Source organism: Coffea arabica, chromosome 5e, assembly GCF_036785885.1.
Source record: "Coffea arabica cultivar ET-39 chromosome 5e, Coffea Arabica ET-39 HiFi, whole genome shotgun sequence".
In the NCBI taxonomy this organism is placed as follows: Eukaryota; Viridiplantae; Streptophyta; class Magnoliopsida; order Gentianales; family Rubiaceae; genus Coffea; species Coffea arabica.
In genome coordinates, this window is record NC_092318.1 from 54,775,508 (window position 1) to 54,788,299 (window position 12,792).

The 12,792-nt window shown below is 37.7% G+C and overlaps 2 protein-coding genes across 4 annotated transcripts; one reads left to right on the forward strand and one right to left on the reverse strand.

Annotated features, from left to right (window-relative positions):
• Nucleotides 1-2,437: 2,437 nt before the first annotated feature.
• On the forward strand, nucleotides 2,438-7,837 carry LOC113720264 (uncharacterized). 3 transcript variants are annotated; one of them, XM_027245182.2, is made up of 8 exons: nucleotides 2,438-2,811; nucleotides 3,575-3,800; nucleotides 3,907-4,041; nucleotides 4,499-4,721; nucleotides 5,751-5,937; nucleotides 6,715-6,899; nucleotides 7,117-7,254; nucleotides 7,442-7,837. In XM_027245182.2, exons 1-8 carry the CDS (start codon nucleotides 2,685-2,687, stop codon nucleotides 7,568-7,570), a joined length of 1,350 nt encoding a protein of 449 aa, XP_027100983.2. In that variant the 5' UTR covers nucleotides 2,438-2,684; the 3' UTR covers nucleotides 7,571-7,837. The 3 variants fall into 3 exon arrangements, with proteins under 3 accessions (XP_027100983.2, XP_027100985.2, XP_027100986.2); XM_027245184.2 differs by having other exon boundaries at nucleotides 7,452-7,837; XM_027245185.2 differs by lacking the exon at nucleotides 7,442-7,837 and having other exon boundaries at nucleotides 6,976-7,148.
• A 186-nt stretch (nucleotides 7,838-8,023) lies between these two features.
• LOC113720265 (ALA-interacting subunit 3-like) lies at nucleotides 8,024-12,092 on the reverse strand. Its single transcript, XM_027245186.2, has 8 exons — nucleotides 11,390-12,092; nucleotides 10,717-10,775; nucleotides 10,520-10,594; nucleotides 10,290-10,403; nucleotides 10,103-10,173; nucleotides 9,263-9,563; nucleotides 8,457-8,746; nucleotides 8,024-8,270 (listed from the first exon to the last, which is right to left on the reverse strand). Exons 1-8 carry the CDS (start codon nucleotides 11,502-11,504, stop codon nucleotides 8,216-8,218), a joined length of 1,080 nt encoding a protein of 359 aa, XP_027100987.1. The 5' UTR covers nucleotides 11,505-12,092; the 3' UTR covers nucleotides 8,024-8,215.
• Between the last annotated feature and the right edge of the window lie 700 nt (nucleotides 12,093-12,792).

Sequence of the window (12,792 nt, forward strand, 5' to 3'; positions counted from 1 at the left end):
AAACTATATTAATCCAACTTGATTATCAATTTTTATTTTTAGCCCAGATTATTTGTATGATTCTTGAGCTTTATCTGACTGAATTAGAGAAAATCTATATAAGTTCAGAAGCTTAACTGCTGCGACCCTTTATTGCTCTTCGTACAGATACATAGAAAGTTATGTCTTTTGCCTTTATTTTTTTTCGTTATTATGCTTTGGTTTTCAGCTCAGATTTCATCACCGTAGCATTTGACCAGAAGGATGACTGGAGGCATCTCAATGACCAAAAGACCAAAACGCCCCTCAAAGTCACAAAAATAGCAGCATAACCGCTTGACCAAAATTCACTATTCATTTGCCAACTCTCTCTTTTATTATATAGACTAGTGGGACGGCCTGCGCGATGCGCAGGAGGGCTAATATTTCCCGTGTTAAGTTGCACAATTTTTAGTTATTGTGTATTTGCTGTAGTGTAGAGAATTATATGATTAATATAAATTATGTGGTGTGGGTTAAGTGATTATAAAGGTGGGAAAAAGTATAGTTGAAATTACGAAGCGAAGGAAGTGTTGTTACATTTATGGAAGTCAGTCCACAAAATAGTTACATGCATAGTTGAATTGATAGTTACATGAAAGTAGAACAAAAAGATGGTTACAAAGTGAAGGAAGTGCAGTTACATGGATGGACGTTAGTCCATAAGATATTACATGCATAGTTGGGTTGATAGTTATATGATAGTGGAACAAAAGTGCATCCGGAATTGATTTCATTAGAGTAGCAATGTTAAATAATTGCGTTGAGTTTGTGAACAATGTTATTCATTGGATTTCATTGGACTATGTTTATTAGAGTAGCAATGTTAAATAACTGCGTTGAGTTTGTGAACATTTTAATTGTATTTTATTTAGATTATATTGGATACACTTGAACAAGTTCATCGTCAAATATCTGAAGTGCATATTTGTTCATTCCTAAGTGAGTAAATACGATAGTATAGTCTACTTTAATTAAATGAAATTTTGTCAACTTTTTCCATCCATTTGTTAAAATAATTTTCCTCAACTTTTATGTCCCAAGTCTTTTGTTGACTATAGAGCACAATTATGCTATCTTTATTTGGTAGAATATGGAAGGCATCATCTGGATGTAATTGCTATCATAAAAAGATGTGAAATTTTTGTAAGAATATTGATACACTGATATGCTAAATATTTTGTGTAATATGAAAATTACCAAGTTGTCTATATCATATGGTTGTATTGTCACATAGAATTGAAACTTTGTTAGTAGTCCTTCTATTGTGCAGAATGTTCCTGCAGTTTTTTTGGATAACAATTAGGTTGATAAATTGTGTTTAATTAGAAAGTAATAATTTTGTACCATACCGTATTCGTTTTGGCCATAGTTTTGGGCTGGTAAAATGTTCCATTCATAGAAAGTTGAGCAATGATTTGGAGCAAATATCTACACTCGAAAGGCCATTACACCTACGTGAAAAAATTGGATCATAAAATTTTCTTGTATTTGGTGATCGCATAGAAATTCTTTCCAGCCAGAATTTGCGGGACTTTCATGTAATCTAATAAACCAAAATTTGTTTCCATTTTTTAGTATTGTTGTTCTTCGCATATGGCGTCCTATATGCGGCAAAAATTTTGTTGGTATGACCTGAAAATTAGTAGCAAAAGTAAGAAAAAATTAAAGTGGATTTTGATCTGCAATATATTTTGTTGAAAATATTGATCTTACCATATGCTCTGTTTCTTCTCTACTAAAGTACATCAAAAAGTTTTTGATTGGTGATGCTATATGGTAGGCAAAAATAAGTGAATAATATTTAGTGATTTAGTTGTTGATAGAATTTATATAGATGGGGTTTATAATAGTGGCAATTTGTGTATCTGACTCGTCGCTTATTTGCACAGAGAGTTTTGGATACCGTTGCAGTAAAAATCTAGTTGGATATACTGACAAAAAATGTTGAGTAATTTGCCGGATATCTTACTGCCATTTTCATTGGTGCAACATGTAGCAGCAGTAAAAGATGCATATAAAAGATCCAAAAGACCAAAACGCCCCTCAAAGTCACAAAAATCACGGCATAACCGCTTGACCAAAAAGCTACTGTTCATTCTCCAACTCTCCCTTTTATATATTTATTTAGATGTTTTGGTTCAATACGATGCCTGGAAAATAAGCTCAGCCTTTCCCTTTCATAACTCACAGTTTTTTGTATGAGTGTTTCGATAAATGGACTCTGCCTTTCGCTGTAAATGAATTTGATTTGTGTCGATGGAACAACTTGTCAGGATTTGTCCCCCACCCAAGAAAAACAAACAGCGACAGTGTAGGTGGGGATCTTTGGGTGGTGGGCTGCTATTCTTGGGCTGCTATATTGTTGTTAGACTAAACTGAGCCCATCTTGGATAAAAGGCCGTGATAGTAGAAGAGCAGAGGCGATGAAAGAGCGGAAAGCCCGAAAAACAGAGACAAGAAGGTGGGCGTGGGGGTGGGAACACTCAGGAATGATGCTGCTGGAGGAAGCCAGCAAAGCAGCGATCAAAGGAAACCGAAGGAGAAAAACCGAAGAACAACTGAAGAAGAAAGCGTTTTAGTAAGTAGATTGCGGGGAGCAGGCGGTCTGCAGACCGCAGGGCTGCTTTCTCTGCTATCAAATTATCAGCAAAATAGAGTAGTAAATGGTAATGACGACAGTTGCAGCAGTTGGAGGGCGTCGAGCGATGGTGCAGAGGTCTCTGTCTCTCAAGACAGCGCCCACCGCCTCTACGCTCCTTCACCAAATGATAGCTTCCAACTCCCCAAAAGGTCTTCCTTTTTTCTTCTCTCCTTCTACATAGCAAACGCTAATATATATATATATATATATATATATATATATATATATATATATATATATATATATATATATATATATATAAACTACGGTACTGCTTCTGCAATAAAATCTATCCCCTCTTTGTTGCTCAGAACTTGTGCTATCTAATCTACAGCTAGTATAATTCCTGAAAGTTGCAACTATATGCATAATCCGATAATCGCTGCTAATTATACCTACTCTTCTGTCCTTGGTGTCTACGGTGCTAATTATACCTACTCTACTCTTCTAATCTCCGCATGTCCTTCGTTCCCCATCCATTTGAATATCAATGTAGTGTTAGTGAACTTTGGGACTTCTTGGAAGGATGAAGTAGCACTAAACCCCACCTTTCGGATTCCTGTTGCATATACAGTTTCCAGACAATCAAAATCACTCCTTTATCTACTTTTTTCTTAAGCGAGTTTGACTTTGGGGGTCACATAATGCACTCATTTGTATTATCCACATTTTTTCCCCTTCTCATTATAGATTCTTCAGAGAAATGAAACAAAATGGATTCTCTTCATGATTCATGAGAGTCTCCTTAAGCCGCTAATCAAATTGGATCGCCTGAATGTAATGGTCTTCGTAATTCAAATGGATACTTCAGTTAGTGCAGTTAGTTTTCTAGTCATAATTATGTAACTTATAACCAAAGGTCATCTCGTCAACTCAATTGGATGGATGGAATTTTTTTTTTTTTTTTGGAAGACGTTGCAAAGGTGGTGCTTAAGAAGGGCAAGACTCAACTCTTTCGTGATGGTTGTCCAATGGTTTACAGTGGTGCAGTTGATCGAATTATTGGCAGGCCACCGCCCAAGACTGGGGACGTTGTCCTAGTCGCGGATGGCACCGAGAAACCAATTGGTTGGGGCTTCTATAATTCAGCTTCCATGTTCTGTGTTCGCCTCATGCAACTCGAGGAAGAAGCCTCCAGGTATCTCTCTTCCTCTTAATTGCCTCCTTCTAGTTTCCTCTTTCCAAGATGCAGCAGGAGGTGTCTAATGACAAATTTATAATGTCCTTCCTTGTCAATGAGACAGAGACCCTGGTTGTGCATTGAACGTGGAGAAACTACTTGACACGAGAATTTGTGCTGCTGTTGAACTGCGAAAGAGCTTAGGTCTTCCATCAGCTCATACAAATGCATACCGTCTCATCAACAGTGAAGGAGATAGGTATGGTTCTTTTTATGCTTCTCAATTTGATACTAACCTCTTTACTAGTACTGTGCATTATTTAAGAACGTTTTGTCTGGGGAAACACAAATTATATATTTCTTAATGCAAAAGTCTATAATCATTTGTAAACTTGCTTTTTTCTGGTGTCATTTCTTCTGTGTCTCCAACTTTTATTCTGTTTTCTTTGATTTGAGCTGCTTGGGGATGACGTTCTTAGGTTTGGCTGGGTGGTGCATGGAGATATCTTAATGCAAAGGCAAAATACAATAGGTAGTCTAATATTGTACGTTTTTGTTGGAATACAAGTTTTAACTCATTGGGGAATCTTTGAAAAGAAGAAGAAACTTAGAAAATGGTCTATGACTTGTTTCCATAACTTTGAAATCTTTATATCATGCAGTGATGCACATAAGCTAGTAATTTCAGTCTTACACTTTCGCCTAATTTGCAACAGATTGTCGGGCCTTATCATTGATGTTTTTGGAGATTTAGCTGTTATAGCGTCATCCGCTGCTTGGGTTGAGAAGTACAAGCACTATATACAAGCTTGCATCATTAGATCAACTAAGATCAACCACATAAGCTGGAGACCATCCCTTGAGTATTTGAAGGAAGAGGGGTTGAGTTTATCTGATTTGACAGAAGGTGGTTTATCTGCACCTCCTGAGAGGATTGAGGTAAGATATTCCCATACCTGGTCTCTTATTTGTTGGAGTTTTGTTTGACCTAAAGCAGCTTATTCTCTCTCTCTCTCTCTCTCTCACACACACACACTCAAAAAAAACTTTTAGGAGAAACTGTTTGGTAGAAAGCACTGTGCTGAGCTGTTTAGTTTAGTTCTTTGGACTATATGACACAATTAATGAAATTCTGCAACATACAGAAAATCGCAATCCAGAAGAGTCTAATATTAATGTGCAGCATCCTTTTGGTAAATCCTGTTCTGAGAAAGTGATTTGATGATCTGCAAATAAGGAATACATTGAGTGGATAGCTCAACATGTACATATCTGCAGTTACTTATTTCATTATTTTTTTTTCCTGTATTATTTGGAACTTAAAGGAATCGGACATGTATATATACAATTGAACCAGTGTGGTAAGTGTAGAATCTTCTAATCTTGGTTTCATGGCTCATGTCTTCTTTGTGAGCTGTAGCTCATTTTTATTAGATGACATTATGACCTGGAAGTAAGAAGACAATCTGTTATTTTCTTTTTCATATAGTTAAGAATTAAGAAACACTCAATCCAGGACTTGTCTCTGTTTTTCTGGCAACGGAGAATCATGTGGTTTCAATTTGGATTCCGATGCTTCCACATTCTGCTTAAACTTAGAAAGTTTCACCATTTTTAGGATGGAGTTAAGTGCAGATTTTCCTTCTGGATATGGCTCTTGCATTATTTATTCCAATTTCCTCCACAGTTGTGTTTAGTACTTATTGCCTACTACATCTTCCATGTTGCCCTTTTGTTTCGCTAGTAGCATGATATTCAGAGCTTTATGCTGTGAAATGAGATGTCATAAATTTCTCGGCTTCTGTTTAATTTCCTGAACTGTGTTTCTTGATTGTTAATTTGGGAAATTATCATGATGTGAGTGAGGTTCCTTCTCTGGAAAGAGATTGAAACCTTCGTGACTAGAGAGTTGGCGTGGTCATATTCTAGATTGGGTCTTTTTAATTCACTTATTCTTCCTTTGGGCAGGTTTTGGAGAATGGCATATCTTATTTAATCTCCTTGAATGGACAGAAGACCGGTTTCTATGCTGATCAGCGTGAAAACCGTCAATTTTTATCAACAATCTCAGAGGGCCAACAAGTTCTTGACATTTGTTGCTATACTGGAGGTTTTGCTCTGAATGCAGCAGCTGGTGGTGCTCTGAATGTTACTGGTAATTCATAACCATATTGGCCATCTTTCTTGAATTCTTATCAATGCCATCCACAATTAGTTTTCAGCAACTTGATGGATCAACTAATTGATTCCTTAGGTTGCATATGTTTTCATGCCCTCCTTCACAACTTTTTTTTTTTTTTTTTTAATAAACACTGAAGTATTAAATGATTTGAAATTTCATTACAACATGAGGGCAGAATAAATTTTTGTCAGCTTAGGGTCTTCTCGACCTTCTTTTACTAATATATGGTCACTTATCTAGGGAAGTTATATATTTCTGTAGGAAAATGAGACGTTCTTTCTATTTAAGCATCTTAAGACCATTTTGATTGTTTTTCTTACAGCTTCCATGTTGCACTTCTTTGTCATTTAAGTTGGATGGTAGATGTTGCAGACTGTTATTTGGAGTGTCAAAGAATGAGAAGTTTTGTGTATGTTGAAGTCATTCTAACGCCATCTCTTGTCCAACAAGTGCACCTATTTAATGTGAAGATGAAAAACTGGAATGGGTGATGGATAATTCTTTACTAACTCCGTTTGACATTTGGAAAAATTCAGAAAGTTGTCATCTTGCTTGTTGGTATTAAGAGTTGATTGGAATTTCAACTTACAAATCTTAAGGAAAAAAGAGTGTGATAAGTGCATTTGTGAAATTGTGTTAAGTCTAAACATTTGTCCCTATACACTGTCACAAGTGCTCTATCCACACTATGCATGTTCATAAGACTATCCAGGTTTGGAGAATGTGCTGATTGTTGTGTTTTTGTGGAAGGGGTTGACACATCCTTGCCTGCATTGGAACTTGCAAAGAAAAACATAATTCTAAATGACATGAATCCTGCAAGAATATCATTTCTGAAGCAAGATGCAACAGAATTTATGAAGGATGCTTTATCTAGAAATGATTCATGGGATATAGTTATCTTGGATCCACCTAAGTTGGCACCTCGTAGAAAGGTACCATAATATGCTTGCTGTGCTATCTTCTCCAGATTGTTCCTATTTGATGTTGTTGATCTCGCTACTGGTTCAGACTCCATGCTTTCGATGTTATGGAAAACCAGAGGCCTTCTACGTATGTGTGGTTTCATGCATGTTGGCTGGGGGAGTTTGAGGCATTGGGTTATGGAACTAGTTAATGCAGTAGTGCTTACTGAAGTCTGACTTTATACAGGTTCTTCATAGTGCATCTGGCATGTATAGAAATTTGAACTCCTTGGCTATGAGATTAACGAAAGAGAATGGTCTTCTTATGACTTGTTCATGTTCTGGAGCAATGACTCAGAGTGGGATGTTTCTGCGTGTTCTCCAGGCAAGTCTATTTCAGAATTTTCTTTGGCAAGAGGGATTTGGCTATCCTCCTTGTTTCTTATACTTCATATCTCGTAGTCAGCAATAAAGTTTTGTGGAGGATGAAAAGAAACGTCACTTCCTTCATATGGCACTCGTAAAATGGCTTCTTTCTGGTGCCAACTTTTTGCATATTCCTTTTTGTTTAGGGTGCTGCAGCCATGGCTGGAAGGAAAATCACTGTTCTACGGCAGGCAGGAGCAGCTTCTGACCATCCCATTGACCCGTCCTATCCAGAGGGGGCATACCTCTCTAACATCTTGCTGAGAGTGGAGTGAGTGATGAAAGTCAGATTATGGAGCTGCATATCATGAATATGCCGTTTTGCAAAAGGCTGGATGGTAATTGAAGGTAAGTTCTTTGGGAGGCCAGAATGGAGAGGGCATGGTAGTTAATCTGATGCTACTCAACCAAACACAAAATCCTTCTTGGATTGTTTTACACACATATATATATATATATTTTAATATGTAGATAAGTACCTTTGACCTTTCCTTTTCCCTTTTAATTAAATATTAAATATAGGCAAGTATATTCAAGGTGAATCAACCAGAATGGCTGGCATTATATGAATTGCCCATTGAAGTCACAGGAGAATAATCTCAAGAGCCCAAATGCGGTCGGCAAAAACTCTGCGGTTGAAAAGCTGATCGTGAGTGAGAGACATAAGAAAAGGCTAATTGGACGTTTGTAACTTCAAATAATAAATGAGATGGGATGGAGCCGCCGTCTTCTAACGAAAGAAATAATTAATGATTGTTGCAACAAGATCAAACTATAAAGTATCCTCCTGTAACTGTATCGAGATTTAAACAACCACACGACATTACAGTTGTGTTTTTTACAGATGATGATTCCACAAACTTTGCATCCAGTAGAATATGCTGCTCAAGCAGTCCTGCTGCTGATGAGTTAATTCAGCTTTAGTGTCCTCCTGGGTTCCGGTTCCATGACAAATAAGACGGATCACCGAGCCGCCTAAAACAAAGAAGAAATCGACCGACTTTTGAGGGCAGCACTAGTTGTTGAAATATAAAACATATGACTCGTTGTTAAGGAAGCATATATTACAGGGCCGCCCTTATGCCTCAAAATAATACAATATATATTTCGAAAAGTTCAGCTCTGAACAGGAAAATTACTGACAGAGAAACCAAAACATACCTTGGCTTGACCAGATATATGATAGTGAAAACCATAGCCAAAAAGAAGCAGAGTCCACCAACAGTGAGATAGGCAATGCCAAGAAAGTCGTTCTTTCCGCCAAGCCAGCTGGTTGTAGAAAGCACAAGCTTCTTCTTGCCATTGAAACTATAGGTGTTGTAATTGTTCTGTAAAGTCACATTGATGACATCACCAGCAACAAGATCCACCTCTATCTTGCCATACAATTTTCTGAAGGTGGGAAGAGCAGCTGTACGCATCCATACAATAAGATCTTCCTGCTCACTCAGCTGCTTCGAGGGAACCAGTTTCATAGATTAGTAACCTTTGCCAAGTAGAAAACTTGTTGGAAAGCATGATCTGCAAACATGTTGCTCCTAAGGTAGTCCAATGCAATCAAGTGTTTGGCATGCTATTAAGTGCAAGCAGAACTGCTTCTGAGGTAGTTCAATGCAAGCAGAGTATGGCATAATACTATTAAGTGCAAGCAGAACAGAACAACCAAAAAAAAAAAAAAAAAAAGTAATGTGCATAATTATGCTCTTCTTAAGTTTCCCATTTTCAAAAGCTCTCACTCGAGATGACCACACAACAATAAACCACGTCAAGAATCTATGGTAGCAAGTATCAGACCTTTGTGAGTTGAGTCTAAAGGCCTTTAACATGCACAATAAAAATGACTTAAATTATTGTAAAATAAGCCAGTGTGAGCATCATACTACTTTATCTTCAGTTTTTCAAGGACTAGCTAATCATTTTCTTGTACTATAAGATTATGAATTGACAGCATGTAGTTGAAGGCTTACTGCTATGGATTCATTAAGATGTTTCCCTCCAATAAGAGTCCCATTCTGGAAGTTTTTAGGGAAGACATCTTTGCCAAACTTGTGGTCTCTGTCACTCTTCCAAGAGATGCCGTGCTTGTTCACACTCAAATTCTGGTTGTTCCGGGAGAAACTGTAAGTGTCGTTAAACAAACTCCATGCTATAAGGCCACAAGGCACAATAGGCAATCCATTTGCCGTTTTATCTTCGGGCTTACAAGCACTGGTGTCATTCTCACTATCACGATCTCTCAACTGCTGGTCACTTCTGCTCTTCACATACCTGAAAATTGTAAAAATGAAGGCCACATGTGGGTCAAAATGAAGGAGAAACTAGGAGTAAATTATAAATTTTGCCTAGGAGGCACCAAGTGCTTAACAAACTCATATACTGTTTGATGTAAATCAACATATGGCTACAACAAGATCTCCCACAACAATGGGAATAAAACCTAGGACCTCCTGACAGTCTTTCCTCCTGCGATCCCAACGCTAGTCTTCTTCAATCCTATGGACTTGCTTATTTTCCATGAATAAATCATACATAAAACAGAAAAAAAGGGGACAACTTTCAGGTAGAGAAAATAGTGTCAATTTCAACTGGGAGAAGATTCACTTAAACTTGCATATTCTTGAAGCGAAACTCTCCACTAAAACTTGCATATTCCTCTAGTGAAGCTCTCATAAAAAGAAAAACACGATCCCCTCAAAAGCTACTTTTATTAACTGCCTAGAAGGTCCTACTATACAGGAAATTCCTTAAATTAATGGGAGAAAAAACCAGATAAAAACAGCTTAGAGCATAATACAATGAAGAAGTACCTGCGGTGATTCTGGTAATAATTGTCCAACTGATAATACACATAAATTGGATGCTTCATATGCTTCGTTACCTGATATATAACTTTAACAAATAAATCCACTGTCGATCCTAAAATAAGGAAAGACTAAAACAGCCTTACTAATGTCTACAAGGGGGGTGGGGGAGGGGGGAGGTACAGCAACATACATTCAGAATTCTGTTGCAGGTCTTATCACCAGAGCTTTGTATATATGCAACTTTATCCTTCCTTGAATCTTCAGGTATACAATCAGTTTCGTAGCGATCAATTATCTCAACAACCTGAAAGAATAAGAAACAGATATTGCAGTGAATCATTTTTCTTTTATCTTCTTTTCCTTTTTAAAGCATAAGCAGGATATAAGGATGTGCAACAACTGAGTAGATGTCTTGCTTACGTCATGGGATGCAAATAGGGAAGCAACTCCAATAGGGATAAAGATGACTGTAACAAGCATGAATGCTGAGATAACCTGCAATTGAGAAGACAACAAAAATGAGACATGCATGAGTTAATAAAATTTCCAGTAACGCCGATGAGTTACCCAAAAAAATTAGTATTAAGAAACAACACGACAAAATATAGAATCAGTACCCATTTTGGTGTAAGAATAGGCTTGCATGCTGGAAGTTCCTGTTGTGTAAACCTTGAATCTGAAGAATAAAATCGAAAAAGGAAATTCTTCTCCGTCATTAAGAAGCAATTGAATTGTGGCGAAGGCAGAAAGAACCAATTTGTATTTGCGTCGAGGACAAGAAAATGGATATAAATGCTTAGGACATAAGGCATTAACATATAAAAATGCAGCAGAGATTGAAAAAACCCAAAGAGAAGTTATTCCCCGGAATAGAATTGTTTATATTTCCAGAAATTGCAAAAAAAGAAAAAAAGAAAAAAAAAAGATCCTCGCTCTGGAGCTGAGATAAGCCCCCAAAGAGAAGTTACAAAAGTAGCTCTCGATCCAAACCCAAGAGTAAATTGACTTGGTCATCAAAAGTTGGCCGATAAAGTGAAGGGGAAAAACTTAACAGAAAAAAAAACAGAGGGAGTATGGGGGGTCAGAACCTGAAATCCAACACAAGTTCCAACAGGTCAACCCCGTTGGGGGAAAGATCAATGAATAGAAAGCATGATCAGTAGCAGAGGAGTCGATAGCAAACTAAAAGTTGAAACCAAAAACCACAAAATCTAAAGATGAAGTATATTGAGGAGTAAAAATGAAAATAAGGGACAAAGAGTAGGAAGAAGAAGAGGAGAGAAAGATTACACTTGGGACGCTTGGAATTTCGGGTAGTGGGAGGAGTAGTGGAATCGGCGGCGGCGGCGGCGGCGGCGGATCCAGGGCCTCCTGCACTTGATGACGGAGTGTTGTTGGAGTTCATCACTGGATGGAATCCTTCCCTTTTTTGCTGCTTTTCTTTTATTTTTTTTGGCAAGAAAGAAAAAAAAAAAAAGCACAGATGTTTGCTGGGATGGATTGAGAAGCAGAAAGAGGGTATAATATAGTATGGGGTGAAAAAGTGTGATGGAGCCGGAGAAGGCGTTGAAAATTGAAAGAGATGAGGGATGGCAGCCGGCGGATGGGTGGCGGATTTCAGAATATTTGGAATATGCTAGCTAGCTAGCAGCACTGGTAGATAGAAGAAGAAGAAGAAGAAGAAGATTGGTTGTGAAATCCAAAGAAATTTTCAGGTGATACATTGATATATGCTCCCTAACTATACTTGTCCTCCTCCTCCTTTCACGAGTCACAACCCCCAAACCAAAAAAAAATCATTACTCGTCTACGCTGCTGCATACAAATCCACGCAGACAGAGAGAGAGAAAGTGAGAACTAGTCTTCTCTGTCTTCCTTTGACTTTGAAATTGTCTCCTCTTCCAGTCTTCTTTACTTGTCAATACTCAATACTGGTAGTAGTCTTTGATTTACCTTATCTTCTCCCCTCCCTCCCAAATACATCTCTTCTCTATATGCTAAAGCATATGTTGTCTTCATCAAATCAAGTAAACAACCAACCATTCAAATTCCGCAAAAAAAAAAAAAAAAGGGGAAGCAACACCTCCTATCAATTCTACAAAATATACCAACCTACCTGTTAGCACCAGTTCAACATTTGTTCTGGACTTGATGTGAAAAGCTACCTGCATTTCCATTTTTACTACTTCAAAAAAAAAAAAAAAAAAAAAAAGCACTTCAGTAGTTAAATAATTGAAATAGCAATTGTTTTTTTTTCGGGGCTCCAAACAGGTATCTGTGCCTCGGACAAGAATTCAGGAAGGTATACTACTGTGACTAGAACCGGCCCACTTGCATTTGTCAAACGAGACTAGTTTACACCAGACTAGAATACGCGTTCTTTGGTTCCTTCCACTTCCTTTCGTCTCCTCTTATCTAGGGCCTGTTTGGAAGCCCTGTTTTTTACCAAGTTTTTATTATACTAGTTTTTTAACAACTTGTGCTACAGGAACCCCCAAAAACTTATCAAAGTTTTTAACCTACACATTTAAAATATCCAAAACACCCCAAAAAAAAATTCCCTTCTCCTTTTCTTCTTCTTCCTCCCCCACCACCACCTCCATTGCCGGCTCCGTCGCCGGTTCTCGCGCCAATTTCCGGTGCCGGTGCCGGTCCTTTTTTTTTTCCCCCTTTTTTCCCTCTCCCCCTTTTCC